Source organism: Branchiostoma belcheri, unplaced genomic scaffold (genome assembly GCF_001625305.1).
Source record: "Branchiostoma belcheri isolate BF01 breed outbred unplaced genomic scaffold, Haploidv18h27 scaffold10, whole genome shotgun sequence".
Taxonomy (NCBI): domain Eukaryota; kingdom Metazoa; phylum Chordata; class Leptocardii; order Amphioxiformes; family Branchiostomatidae; genus Branchiostoma; species Branchiostoma belcheri.
Genome location: NW_017802380.1, coordinates 4,862,978 through 4,877,885, shown reverse-complemented (window position 1 = coordinate 4,877,885; position 14,908 = coordinate 4,862,978). Strand labels below are relative to the sequence as shown.

The following is a 14,908-nucleotide window of genomic DNA, read 5'->3' as shown; positions in this document are numbered from 1 at the left end:
GTGCTTCTAGACCATTAGGTTGGGTTCGAATCCTGGCTCAGCAGCTGTTGTTCTCTAGTTATTCACCTCTTGTAATGGTTGCAAACCTTCTGAGGAGGCATTGGCCAAACTTGCAGGCTAACATTTACTGTGTGTCAGCCAAAACAATGAAATTGATAATGACATTCATTAGGCATAATCACCTCACAATGCATGAAATTCAAAAAAAGAAAGAGCCGGCAACATCTGTCCTTGGTGCTGAAGTTTAGGTGATGGTGCCCGGCAGTTTTTCTTCTGTTTTGTTTTATGGTTCCAGGTATTGCATTCACTGTTTCATGATATTCTCAACATCAACAAGTTAAAATCATGTAGGAAAGTCTTGTTGAATGATGTTTGTGTTTCATAAAAGGCAAAGTGTGATAACGATTAACCCATGTCCAATTCTCTCCCTTGTTTTTCCAGAAATCTCCAACTTGTTCTTTGTGTCCCTGTTCTCCCTGGAGATGGTGGTGAAGATGTATGCCCTGGGATGGCAAGCCTACCAGGTCTCCCTCTTCAACCGCTTTGACTGCTTTGTGGTGATCAGCAGCATCATCGAGATCATCCTGACGGAGACAGGGGTCATCCAGCCACTCGGAGTCAGTGTGCTTCGGTGCGTCAGACTTCTAAGAGTCTTCAAAGTGACAAAGTAAGTACTGTCTTTATTGCTTATGTCTCACACACCACCAATTACATGTATTTCAAGAACTGATATGTATGTTCTCAAATAGTAAAATTGAATCTAGTTATACATTACAAGCCATATGAGGTCTTATCCCTCGTGATTGAGCACACCGACAGTCATCTTCGGCGACGAATGACTACCAAGATATATTACACAATATTATTATACACTTACAGTTGAACAATTAATTGTAGACGCTGGTCAGTTAAGATTTGAAAAGGCACTGGAAATCTAGAAATTTAACTTAAACCATATATTATGATTTGTCAGTTGAAAGAGCATAAATTTATAATGAAACAACAGTGCTCTGTATCTGAAGAAGGAACTGAATGAATGAATGAATGAATGAGGAACTAGAAGCAACATCCATACTTTAAGACTTTAATCTCAACTGGGTCCATCTTGTCTTTTCCAGATACTGGCGTGCGCTGAGCAACTTGGTTGCATCACTGCTAAACTCGATCCGCTCCATTGCCAGCCTGCTGCTTCTACTCTTTCTGTTTATACTCATCTTTGCACTGCTGGGGATGCAGATCTTCGGAGGAAAATTCAACTTCGACGACACCCAGCAGAAAGATCGTAGTAACTTTGACACTTTCTGGCAATCCCTGCTGACTGTATTCCAGGTGAGAATGGCGTTGGTCATTGTTTTGTTTAACCCTTACCCTACTGCATAACCCTGTAACGGTTACAAAGCTGGTGGTAAAGGGCTTCTTCAGTAGGAAGAAGGTTAACAACTACATTGTTGGTACAGTTGTTTATCTAGATGATACAACATTGAACCATTTTGATAAGAGTAAATTACTTAGTAGACAGTATTCACACAAGCTTTTTTGAAAATTTTGCTGTTTTTCCCAGTAATTTTACTAATAACTTCCTTTTTGAATCCACAGATCCTAACAGGAGAGGACTGGAACGAAGTAATGTACACCGGTATCCAGTCGTACGGTGGGGTCAGTCAGATTGGAATCCTGGCCTGCTTCTATTTCATCATCCTGTTCATCTGTGGCAACTGTATCCTTCTTTTGTTGTTCCTCCAACTCTACCACAAGATGCAGAGGGATATCATCGGTTAAAGAAAACATCTTCAGTCTGCCTGTCTTGTAAAGTTGGATTGATTAGAATATATGTACGTTTTGTAGCAAGCAAAGCAAAAGCTGAAGTACACAGTCAGCAACATTGAACTGCAACAGTCAGAACATGTCATTTGTAGACTAAATTCATTCCTTCATAGGATCTTCCGGCATCAGTTTTAATATGGGGAAATCAAGAAAAAACACATATTGGCCTACTGAAATGTGCAATGCCATTGCACTTTCTTCACATAGCAAACTTTTGCTTATGTCAAGTAGATCTATTTTCATTTTATGTCTTGAGGTAGATATCAGTAATATGTACTGTTATAGAGTGTATTTTGCTTCCTTAACGCTTGTTCCACCAGTCATCCTCCTGAACGTGTTCTTGGCCATTGCGGTGGACAACCTGGCTGATGCTGATGCCTTGACTGAGGCTGAGGAGGCGGCCGAGGCAGAGAAAGAGGCCAAGAAAGAGGAGGAGCTGAAGGCTCTGTCTTCAGCGGAGGAGAAGCCTGCAGAAGGAAGCCCCAAGATGAACCACACAGGAGGTGGAAAACCTAAAGGGTAAGGCAGCATGTGACTGCTAGAACAGAGAGGAGATGGGGACATTACTTGTTCTAGAATCTACCAGTAGCAAAGCTAGTAGTCCATGGGTTGCAGCAAAAAGGGCATGCTACGTGTACAGTATATACACTGTCAGGTAAATTCTCCTTGCTTTAATTTGAATAATAACTTCACAATTCATGAAATTCGAAATTGATGGGTCTTGTCCTTGGTGCTGAAATGAGAGTGAGTAGTAGGACAATGTCGTTAGTACCCAACAATTGTGTTTTAACTGTTTTACCTGTACCACAAGGTTTTGTAACTTAACATACCTTCCCAAGGATAACATTCAGTTATGAATATGAGAATGATGGTAGGAGAGACAATATTTACTGGTTTTGATTGTAAGCCTCCTGGTATTAAGCATGTTGGTGAGCAACTATAGCAGAAATTCAAACTTATGGTCGTGAGAAGGGTCATTACTGGAATATGTGTTTTCAGTCTCACAAAGACAGAGATCACTAGTCACTGGTTGAAATCTCCTAGCTAGAACACGTGCAAACTTATTACTATGACAAGTAATATTTTTCTAACCTGTACTAATGTTACTAATCATTATGGTGTATTCAATGCTACTAATGGTACTAACCCATACTAACATTTTCCGGTCTTGTCCTCATTGCTCCATTCCTCAGCAGGTCACAGGAATCCATGGAGATGCGACCCATCTCACCGGAGAGTGCTTCCAGTCACACCAAGGTAACCATTTCTCAATGTGCCTGTACAAAATGCCTGTAACATTACAGAAAAAAATTAATCTGCTCTCCAACAGAAGAGAATGAACTCAAGAAATTTTTAGGTGCAGTAGTCATTTCCAGATATTTGAATATGTTAACTGCCTCAAGTCCAATCAGTTTAAAAGTTATAAAGTCACTATGGTGTCTTTTCAACCTTGCCCAAGGATTAGGTGGCTCTCCTTAGAAAATGGTGTAAAAGCTTTTAACAACCCTTCCAGTTGACTAGTGGTTCAGCTGCTGTGTTATGCATTAGACTTCAGAATTCAATGATTCAGACCATGACTGTATGTTTGTGTTTGTTCCAGGTAAAAATAGATGTGACTGATACCACTCAGACGGATATTGACGAAGAAGCAGAAGACGAAGAAAAAGATAAAGCCGCTGGAGAAGGCGGAGGTAAAGATCGCATTTCATTGTTAAGACTGCTTGCCTTGTTTTCTGATGATTTCTTCAAGGAGACTAGAGGGTTTGTTAGACATAGATCCAGACTTTCAGGAAATCTGGATTTGATGATGTCATCGCAGTCGATGATGACTGATTATTACTGACTCAAAAACCCACATACCAGAAGGTTCAGCCTCGAAGTACCCCTGGGTTAGGAGATGCAACACTAGAATCCTGCTCTTCAATTTCCAATACACAAGCTACTGTACTGTGAACTTCTGTGACTGACAAATACTGTGAACACATATTTGAAGCAATAGATTATTTCCCGTTTTTTTGTTCTGCTCTTTCTTTACATAATGGTGGATTTCCTATCATGTTGCTTCCTCCTGCCAAGTATTGTGTTGTGTTGATTTTGTAGCTTCTGTTTGACTTTCTTTCATTCACCTTCTGTTGGTGTCCTTTGTTTATCTGTGTGTCCTGAAGGAGAGGAACTGTCTGATGAGGCAGCAGCTGCAGGGTTACCCTGGGATGGTAGGTCCTGTAGGAGATCAGCAAACTGAGTTGGAGCTACAGACCAGAGACCCTTACACCAAGAGTTTTCAGAATGTAGCTTGAATAGATATGCACAACACTTAACCATCAGATAATTCTATATCAGAAAAATATGCCCTTGGAAATAATAAAGTAGACTGCAGAAAACATGACTACATCAGTTACTCTCTTAGAAATGAGTGTATGCATGTTGAGCCATGTACTTTGCAAGTTTTCAAAGATAACTCACAAGTACTTTCTCATGATTGCTACCCACAAAAAGATGAGGGATCGGACTACTGGGACGGTAGGTCTGGATGTGAACAGCCACAGCAATGATGTACAATGTACTAATGGGGACATACTAACTCTACCGGAAAGCTTTAATTTGCTACTCTTTTACCACTCTCCAAGTTGAAAGCTCTAACAACACTAGTTGTCTTTATTCATAGGACATGAATGTGAATACTAACCATGAATATATTTAAATTCACTATTCCAGCTACTTGACACCTCTGGTACTAATGATGATTTGCTTCCTCCTGTTTTGTTAACAAACTAACTTTTGTGTCCTAAAACTTTTTGCTGTTGCAACCACACTACTGTAAATTCTTCTTTCAAATTGTTAGAATCTGTCTTAGTATTCACTGCATTCATACATTCATGATTCTTTCAATGACTACTACAGTTACTGTAAATTCAGAAAACAGTACATATTCGTTCCAATAAAAAAGTTCAGCTTAGAGGTACATTGTTGTCTTAACCTTAACTTAATCGTCTTCTTCTTGACGTTGCAGAGGAGGATGACGACGACGAAGAGGGTTTGAAACCCACCCCAGTAGGCGCCCGACCGCGCCGTATGTCCGAAGTGTATATCCCAGACGAGAAACTTCCGATCCCTGAATATTCGGCCTTCTTCATCTTTAGTCCAACCAACTTGTAAGTACAAACTGGAGGGAAACCTACTATGTTTTGTGTATTCACATACAGACATCTCAATCGATTCTAGACTGTGCATGTGGAGAGTTACAAAATTTATTCAAGGAACATTTCTTGCATTGTAGTTTTGATGATGATGAGTCATTGTGAAACAAGGCACCATTTGTGTAATGATAGTCATGTCATGGAGTTCAAGAACAGTTGGCATCACTTTTAAACAATGTCATGTACTTAACATAGTGTTAGATGATTTAATGAGTGATTCTTCCATTTTACTCGCCAGATTGAGGAAGATATGCCACAGGATAATTACCCATCCCGTGTTTACCAACCTGATCCTGGCCCTTATCCTGATCAGCAGTGCTGCGCTGGCTGCAGAGGATCCGCTACGGGCCGAGTCTCCCAGGAACATAGTACGGCATAAACCCTTCAGACTAGCATTCCTGCAGACACCACTGCACAGGGTGGTCATTGGGGAGGGTGGGGAGCAAAGTAGGGAGTGCTAAAGATGCAAGAAATCTAGGGAGTGCTTCAAATTTGTAATTTGTAAATTTAGACCCAAAACTATCGAAAAACATTCTTTTATAGCATATGGTATATATTTGGAAGTTTTCATATATTGGACACCCTAGACACAGTTGAAAGTGCCCCACCGAAAAATCATCTAAAGACACCAGTCTAGCAGGAATGCTATGTCAGACTTCTTAACTGCTCAAAATCAGCTGCCTTGAATATAATGTTGTGCTACTGCCTGTTACAAACACTATCACTGCTAAGCTGCAACCCATATTAATTGAACCGAGTCCACAATCTTTAGGCAACCCAATAATGCATGACTTCAAAGTCCATTCATTGTTTGAATACTCAATCTTAAGTGTTGGTTGTAAAAAAATCAGAACAGAATTTACTTGCACTGCAAGCATGAGATACCAATCAGAAATGGCCTGTACTATATGAAAGGATTTGAGAGAAGTTCTGTTTTACAGACTTTGAGTTAGATCATAGAATTGATACCTGAGATAGCTTATGTTCAACAGAATTATGTCTTTGATCAAAATATGATAATGCTATCTTTTCATGGATCATAATGTACAGTACTAGATAATACAAAGTGTCCTTTTTGGCAAATGGCCTTTTCTGGCAAATTCAGAGTTTCACAGGAGATTCAGAATGTTTCTTAGCAGCTAGAAAGAGTTTGAAATCCAGCCGTTGTCATTTTTGTCAAAAATCTGTTTCAAGTAGTTTTGAGTTACCAATTCAAGACATGTTTCAGAAGGCTTCAGAATGTTGAATTTTAAACATTTCATTTTGTTGTCTCCGAATTCAACCTTCACCTTCATTATATTCATGAAGGTTGTTTCATTCCAGTTCATACTAAGTAATGCATCCATCATGCCAGTTAATGCACATGGGGCTGGACTAGTACAGCTGTACTTAACTAGCTGCTGTACATGATTGCTCTAATGAACCCACCATGGTGCTTGTTAATTTTTGACAGGGCTCCAAATTCATTTGGGAATAGTTGCACCTAAATTTAGAAAATTTAGATGTCTTGAGAAAGATTGAGGTGCACAACATAAGCAATGCATCAAAGTTTCTATTATTTTTCTGACATAAATGTCAAGAATAAGTTGTATAGTTAATAGTACCTTTTCGTAGTACACTTATACTTAACCCTACACAAATATCTAGATGAAAAGTGCATGTACACATGCCCCCAGTACATGTATTCCGAGCCCTGTTTAATGTAACATCACTGCTGTATCATGTATGTTTGCCTATGCTAACGAGACCTCATACTAGATCACACTGGTTAACAAGGCACAGACGACGTCTGACCACATTTAAACAATCATTCCGACTCATCGCCTACTGGAAGAAGAAGCCTTCTGCCAGACTCTTCTCATCAGCTGTCCACTAACATCTGTACCGTCCTTCCTATGCCATCACAGATTCTTGGATATATGGACTATGTCTTCACCTCTGCATTTACAATTGAAATTATACTGAAGGTAAGCTTTCCATTGTTTGTCAGTGTTCGAGGTAACGAGTTCAATACCCCCCTTTTTTGTTTTCTCTCTCCCCTGTCTTGCAGCATCTGAGATATATGGACTATGTTTTCACAACTGCATTCACAGTTGAAATTTTACTTAAGGTAAGCGTTAAAGCAAGGTAAGCAGGAAGAGCATGGAACTCTTACCGTACTAACTGATGACAGTTTCAATCTCTTCTATTCCAGAGTCCTTTGTGCAATCTATTTAAAGCTCACTGGTGCACTGTACTATAAATATATCCTTTTAGTATATAATCCTATCTTCACATCACTGGATTTTCAATACCCTTATTACTTCCAATTACCACAACTGTAAAGGTTGCATAGTGAAAGCCCAATGGATTTTAAGTCTCTGAAGTAATTTGCATGTACAAAACAAGCTACCATGATTATTCACAAGTCATGTATGGTAAAGTATGGAGAAATTAGCAACCCCCATAATGTTTTTAGTTGCGAAACAAAACAACTTTATGGACAGTTATAATATTCCTGGTTATATGGATTGTATAAGATAGGCATTCAGGTGCAGGATGAATGAAGGAATCTGTTTCTAACTGTCTTGTGTGTCCGTCTGCAGGTGATAGTGTTTGGGTTCATCATGCATCCGGGGTCATTCTGCCGCAGTGCCTTCAACCTATTGGATTTGCTGGTTGTCTCCGTGTCCCTCATTTCTATTGCGTTCCCGTAAGTTAGTCTTTCTTGATTTTAGATAAAAATCCTAATCCAGACATTATTACATGTATGTCTTAAATATCACAGTAAAGATGCCATACAGATGTGGACGTTGTCTGCTCTGTATGAATACCTTTCAAAGTTGGCAAGCACATAGGTGCATGTTCAACTTTATAAGAAGTTTGTGACTTGTTAACCCAGAGAAAATGCCTGTACAGGAACTTCTATGCATTTTAAGCATCATTGGAAACTTTGTACTGTATGACTGTGTTATTTCATGCCGCAAGTGAGCCTTACATGGAGTTAAGAGTAAAATGACTTACAGTACCAGTATTACTAGAAATAAATTTGATTTGAAGATTTGTTTTTTGCCCACAGGAAAGGAGGAGTATCAGTGGTTAAGATCCTCAGGGTACTGAGGGTCCTTCGACCCCTACGAGCAATTAATCGAGCCAAAGGACTGAAAGTATGTCTCCTTTAAATCTTTCTGATTCCACATAGACTGGGTCATCTGGCTAACAGTGTTTGTTATACTCTTGGGATATTGTGATTCATTTGAAGTGTCATTTATTGGACCGAAAATGTAATTGTCAATTGTTTTAGTTAACGATGTCCATTATACAGAGTGACTCATTGACTCAATTCTATATGGTGCTGGCTTAAAGAGTATCATCATGTACTTTTCTTCCAAGACCTATTTTCCTATCCAGAGCTTAGCTCATGTTCAAAGAGAGATTTGGGTCAGTGTATCCTGTTGAGACCATGACTTCAGGCATGTGGCCCAGACAATTTAGCAATGTTGAGCTATGGGACGAATTAAGTTATAGATGAGGTGAACAGCGAAATCCCCTCATATCCTACTTATTGATTTTCATTATCTTATCCCAACATGATAACATTGTTCACTTGGTAATGGTTGACCCAGCTGTCTCTGAGCATATCTTTGTTTCCAAGTAATGCCAAGGTGTCGTATGGTGTCTGTGCAGAAACTTTGAGGGAGTCAAACTGAATATGTAGATGAGCAGAACCTGACACCTATGTCTCTGTGACATGATGATAGGATATAGCAATGGCATAGATCTATCAATGACATGTTGACAATTTTTTCCTCCTTGTTTTCTTTCTCTGCAGCATGTCGTCCAATGCGTGTTTGTTGCCATCAAATCTATCGGGAATATCATGCTGGTCACCTTCCTCCTACAATTCATCTTTGCAGTCATCGGTGTCCAACTCTTCAAGGTAACGATGTGGCTGCATGCAGTACTAGCCGGTTGTGGATTCCCTCCCACAACAGTCCACTTTTTAACTGCCAATGCTGTCACATTAATGTGGAGTCTGTCTAGTAAGTGCAAGGACATCGTTTGACCAGGGCTGTCTCCAGGACCCATCTCTCCCGGGACAGAAATTGCTTTGTCAGGACGGACAGAAATTTCACCTTGTCTGTCCAAAAAATCTGAATCTTATGACATGACAAGATATATTTTTGTAAGATTAAAATGACAGATTGAACTAATGATAGTAAATGAAAATCATCAACATTGAGCATCCAAATTCCCATCTAATTTTGTCTTTCTAAACCTGGAGAAAGTCCTGTATGGTTTGACCCTGCCCCTCCCCCCAAAGATGAAACAGAAAACATATCCCAACCTCGTTTGGCTTACTGAACTAATTCTCCACTGGTCGTGACAAGAAGGACAGATGCTTTGTACATCAAGAAAACTCCTTTCTCACAAGTACACATAGCAGTACAGACCACAGCTTGACTTTACCTATTTTGGTAAAATACAGGTCTTGTGAATAAGCCTGTACTTGAACTTCTAGTGCAGAAACAAGGTTGCTAGCAGCTGCACCATACACCCCTAGGTTTACAAATTGTTTACTTCATTTAAACTCTTATGCCTTTTGGCACAAACATCAGCAAATGTTTGTGAGAAAAGACCATGCATCTGTCCTTGTGTGTTGACTTGTCAAATGCTTGATATGGTTAATATCAAGAAACCAGCATGAGATAGTTCTAAGAGGTTTTTGGTGAACTGGCAGGCCGAAGAATGCATGGCCACCCTTCCTAGCTCAGACCTCCCACTAAAACAAGGCACTTACTGAATGGACCACCATTGTAAAGTGTTTCACCATGTCTCCTTGTGCTGCTTGTTGTTACTGATGTGTGGCAGAAAAGGATCCGTGTCTCCTTTCTACTTACTACTTTGAATTCCCTACCATCTTTTAATCTTCTTGACTACTCAATGAGAAATGACTTCAGTCACTGAAAATGTTGTGATAAAAGTGCTTTTGCACACAAGGTCTTCATACCTTGTATTATCATCCTGTCATGCATTGATTCTGAATAAGAAAATAAGAAAGCCAGCTCAATTCAACTAGTTTGGCCAATTGGAAAGTTTTTGAGCATGATTAGGGATGACATAGAATGTGTGGCCATCTTTCATGTTGCTCAAAGTAAGGCACAATTCAATTTTTTATATGGCAATTGTCATCTAAGATATGATATTCATCAATAGCTATCACTCACTAAATGCAAATTCCAAGGAGGTAATATTATTCATTTACTAAGGTTACTTTGACACTTTTTTCGTGAATTTTCATTCAGTTTATCTCAATGTTAAAGGAGAAAAGTTTTTGCTTGAATCAAAGTCTCTGAAAGACTGAAGGATGGTAAGTGAACTGTGGTGAGTGGAAAGGAAACTCTGGTAGCAATGCCATTTGTGAGTGAAGTGTCAATGCCTTGTTGTGCTGTCCCTGTCCTCCCCCCGTCCTCTTTTTTTCCACACCAGCAAATAACACCAACCCAACATACTTCTCACTGTGAATGTCTAACTCAGCGCATCCTAGGAAACTAGGGGGCAAACCATCGCCGTGTTCTGTGGTGACACATTGCATCAGCATGTACCCATAGCACGGAATGGTCCACACTCTTATTTCTGCAGCTGGGCTGTCGACGACTGTCATGGCATACCGCCTCGTTTGCCCTCTTTGTTTCATAGCATGCCATTTGTTTTCGGATGTAACTAACGCCTGATTGTCGTGCACACTGTTTGTCGTGGACTGCTTTACAAGTTTTGTGCTGTGGGTCGGCAAGACCTGCAGCTATCACTGGCACTTCTACAAGTTAATTACCTCTACGTATTGTTAGCATGTCTAGATAATTTGAGAATGTTTTTGTAATCAACAGAAAAGGAATGCAAAATGTGATCAGATCTGGCTAAGACATTTGTACCTTTTGATCTGAGTTACTTGCACATTTCTTTTTTAGTTCAGAAAAGCATGCAAATAGAGTTTTGGATATTTTTTTGTTTAGGTGGAATGCTATTTGACCTTGTAGAATCGATTAAAATGTAAAATTACCTGATTTAGAAGCATGGTGGCTGGTTAATGACATGGAGTGCATATTGCTTTCTTTTAGCAGAATGAGTGGTTGATTCATTACAACTGTTGGCCAGGATGCCTCAACCAGAACAAGTTTTCTCCAGCTATCTTGCCCCCTGAACAAGCCAAGTCCTTTATTATACATATGTCAAAGAAAATTGAATTTCATGAGAATTGCCCCACCCAGGAAGTGCCTCAATGAGCTTTTGAATTTTAATACCAGCAGTATCAGAGGTCATCAAATCTAGACTATGAAAATCAAGGATTTTAAGAAATCTGTTAGTGTCTGAATGTCTAAAAAAGTGACCTTGATCCAGTTCACTGAAGAGCTAATTTTCCTCTGGTTGTGACAGAGAAGGCTCTACCAGTATGTACCGGTACTGTTTGTATCAGGGAAATTCCCCTAGCTCTTTTTAACATGTTCAACAGTGAACCACTGCCTAATGTCCTGTCCTAAGGGCTTCAACGGTTTGCAGTAGCATATGTAGGGTGAGAGCAACAACAGCCAGGATTCAAACTTCAACCTAGTTGCCTAGACTCAGGGTTACTAAGCACTGGACTTTAAAAGACAATCTTGGTCTGCCTGAAGCATCCTGGCAACAACTGATTGTAACACAGACAACAACATTGTTTGCTGTTTTCTATTTCTCCACCCTTTGTTTCCCCTCCCCCTGTCACTTCACTTTGTATCCAATTTTACCCATTCCCATACAGGGCAAGTTTCAATATTGCAATGATCTGTCTAAAATGACTGAAGACGTCTGCAAGTAAGTGACTGCCACTTCTGATTCTTCCTCCCCCCTCTTCCCTGCAGGGTACATTTTTTCAATGTAATGATGAATCCAAAAAGACTGCTGCCGAGTGCAAGTAAGTTCTTGGTGCCTTTTGGCGTAAGTACAGCATGTGGGTGCGGGCTACCTTTCTTCCCACCCATGTGCAACAGGCACCTGGCAGCACTGCCAGGGGTGTTCCACTTAGCATACTTGTATGGACATGTGCAAGTTTACTTTGTCTTGTATATCACGTTATCCTTTTTGCATACGTACCCTCTCGTTACCTATACCATCTGATGCTTCTAGACTGTCCCCCTTATGATTGTCCATCCTCATCTCCATCGCACTCTGTAGAGACTACACCTCCCACTATCTCATTTCCTGTTTACTTCCGTGTGACTGTTCGTGTGGATCTCATGTTTTTGTTCCCCGTGTGCTTTGAATCTGTGTTCTTTGTTGCTGTTACTGTGTGTGTGTCTTCCTTATAGGAGACATGAAACACTGCAGATGAGGAAAGCCAGTTCCATATGACGTGACACAGTCCAACTCACTGTACTGTGTGTTTGTAACAAGTGTGAATCCATATTGCAAGGAATGTAGGCTTGTCAAGGCTTGGATTGACAAGAACATTGCCCAGTTGTCATGCTCACAGTGTCATTGACCATGTGCAAAATGCCTCATGTTGCGCTGGGGAAAAACATCACATCTTTCACAAAATGAATGTGAGAGTACATCACCATTTCCATCCAGTCTGTCCAAGTGTTTCCTAACAAATAATACTTCACAGACTCTAATTTGCAACTTTCAACTCTAATCTTGTGCGGTGCTGATGTTTTCAGCCGCATTCAAGACACATCTGCTAATCAGAGATCTTCCAAACAGACACTGTGCTTTCCTTTTTTCATGCAGTTTTCATTGATCCAAGTAGTGATATCATAGTATCCCAATTCTATGTAGTAATGTAGTGTAGCAAAGTGTTACCAGTTAACTAACCAGTTCATATAGTAACAGTACCTATAGTGTTAAACTTGCATGATTTTTTCCCACCACCTTTGACGTACCACCGGTTTGATTTTTTGTTACGGTGTACCACGGTGTGTCATAACACATTAACAGAAGCTTGAGCTTTTAGCTTCAGCCAAGCACCTTTGCTCCATCTACCCTCTCTCTGCTCATTCATGTCACTTCTCTGTTGTTCTTCTCATCCTCTCTCCATCACTTTCTGACCTTGACCTGACCTATGACCTGACCTTCGACCCTTCCATCTCTCTGTCCTGTCTTCTGTTCTCTGTCTGCCATCGGTTATGCTAACTGGAACAGCCCTTATTCTTCATTCCATCCTATATTTTATTAGCACCTCATCGCCTGGGACACTATCTTCATCGATTTTTCTAATTTTTCTCACGACTTTCTTTAATTTTACAGCAACATCACCAAAACTTCGATGCCCTGTAAATTTTTCACCTTTTGTCACAAAATGCGGACTGAGATAATTATTAGATGAGTAGTGTAACTATATATCTCGTGCAATTTATTGCATTTGAAATTATGTAGATATGGTAGAGAGATACTAAGTCTTTACATGTGTGACTTTAAAATGTTTGTCGATTCCTGTAACTTAATAGTAGAATTGCATTGTACAATTGTGCACATTGTACATGTAGATTTAGAATACTTTACACTCTTTCCATATTTTGGACATTTTATATTTTCTGTCAAAAATGCAGAGGCTAGTAGAATATCAATGGGCAGTGTACCATTGATACATTGCATCTCATTAATGTAGAAAAACTGTGATTACAACTTTGGCAATGACAATTAATAAGTCCTTTTTATGCCATCTTTCATCATTGGCTTATTGAAAATGTTGTTGTTCTATAGCCTACATTCTGTCAGGTCTGTGACTACTTTTGAAATTGAAAGATGTCACTTACAATAGACCCATATTCTTTGATCAGCAAGTAAGATTCAGCTGCCCTTTGAATTTTCCAATTGAAACCCTCAAGCAGGATAATTTTTCAAGGTAGTTTTACAGGGCATACGGTCGTAAGATTAGGCTTTGGAGATCAAAAAGGACAGCTCAAAAGGATAATTACTTATTAACTAAATATGTAACGTTACATAACTGTTTCAGTAGTAGATATTTATACCATAACTTAACATCTCTAAAGTCTTTAATTCATCATGAGAGCTAATAGTGTAATTCTTTTCCGTCTCTAATTTACTCAACTACACGTCATGTAAAACGTTTCCCCTAAATGACCAAACACCTAAACATCTTCACTACCTCTATCTTCTTCCTGTTTTCTTTCTACATCAGATGCTTCAATTCTGAGAGGATTTTTTCTTTTGCATTCTGTAATTGTTATATATGATGCTCAGGAAGTATTTAATTTGTCTGTAGGGGAAATAAGTACAGTACTATCAATTCATGTGGGTATCTCTTGCATACAGTACAAGAAAGTAGTCCATAATGTTCCTTCAACAGATGTAACTGGAAAATCTACTAAAACAATTAGAATTGCTAAAATGTACTCTTTGGATGGAAGATTTTTTCAGGTTGAAAAGCTCCAACCCACCTGTTCTGAGATTGTCCAACTAAAGGTGGACATCACAGGTGCAGAGGGGAATGTTCCAAATGTCCATCCACTTTTTACTGGCCAATTCTTACCGCAGTATCCATATCTTAGTGGTGGTGGTGGTGGTGAAACAGCTCACTGTTATCAAAGTGTTCCTGTAAGCACTTCACTCAACTGCGAGGAACACTTTTCCATCTTTTTCTTTTCCATACGTAAAAAAACATAATGGGGAGAAAGTAATGATCTCTGACATCTGGAGCCTTGTTAGTATCTGGAGCATGGTTGTTGCTAAATCTCAATTTAATTTGTTGGTTCTCGATTTACTGCTAAACTGGAAAATCAACACTGAGTGAGACAGAAAAGTCTATGCCTTTGTACACACAGTTTCAGGGATTGGATGTAGTCAGATTCGAGTGGCCCACCCAGTGTTCCATTTTCATTTTACCTCTTGCTGCATATTTGCCTCAAAAAACA

General features: G+C 39.6%; 1 protein-coding gene across 29 annotated transcripts in view; it reads left to right on the top strand.

Moving 5' to 3' along the window:
- Positions 1–14,908, top strand: part of LOC109469700 (voltage-dependent L-type calcium channel subunit alpha-1D-like) — a 90,727-nt gene that overhangs the window by 51,056 nt on the left and 24,763 nt on the right. For 20 of the 29 annotated variants that reach the window (XM_019768352.1, XM_019768299.1, XM_019768445.1 and 17 more), the window contains 14 exons: positions 442–667; positions 1,119–1,329; positions 1,597–1,717; positions 2,145–2,343; positions 3,018–3,081; positions 3,425–3,515; positions 3,990–4,037; positions 4,835–4,976; positions 5,260–5,389; positions 6,929–6,988; positions 7,607–7,713; positions 8,080–8,167; positions 8,833–8,940; positions 11,897–11,949. In XM_019768352.1, coding sequence (XP_019623911.1) covers positions 442–667; positions 1,119–1,329; positions 1,597–1,717; positions 2,145–2,343; positions 3,018–3,081; positions 3,425–3,515; positions 3,990–4,037; positions 4,835–4,976; positions 5,260–5,389; positions 6,929–6,988; positions 7,607–7,713; positions 8,080–8,167; positions 8,833–8,940; positions 11,897–11,949 — 1,648 coding nt within the window. Of the gene's footprint in view, positions 1–441; positions 668–1,118; positions 1,330–1,596; positions 1,718–2,144; positions 2,344–3,017; positions 3,082–3,424; positions 3,516–3,989; positions 4,038–4,834; positions 4,977–5,259; positions 5,390–6,928; positions 6,989–7,071; positions 7,132–7,606; positions 7,714–8,079; positions 8,168–8,832; positions 8,941–11,796; positions 11,850–11,896; positions 11,950–14,908 lie in introns of all 29 variants that reach the window. The other 9 variants (XM_019768291.1, XM_019768327.1, XM_019768510.1 and 6 more) reach the window with 5 other exon arrangements.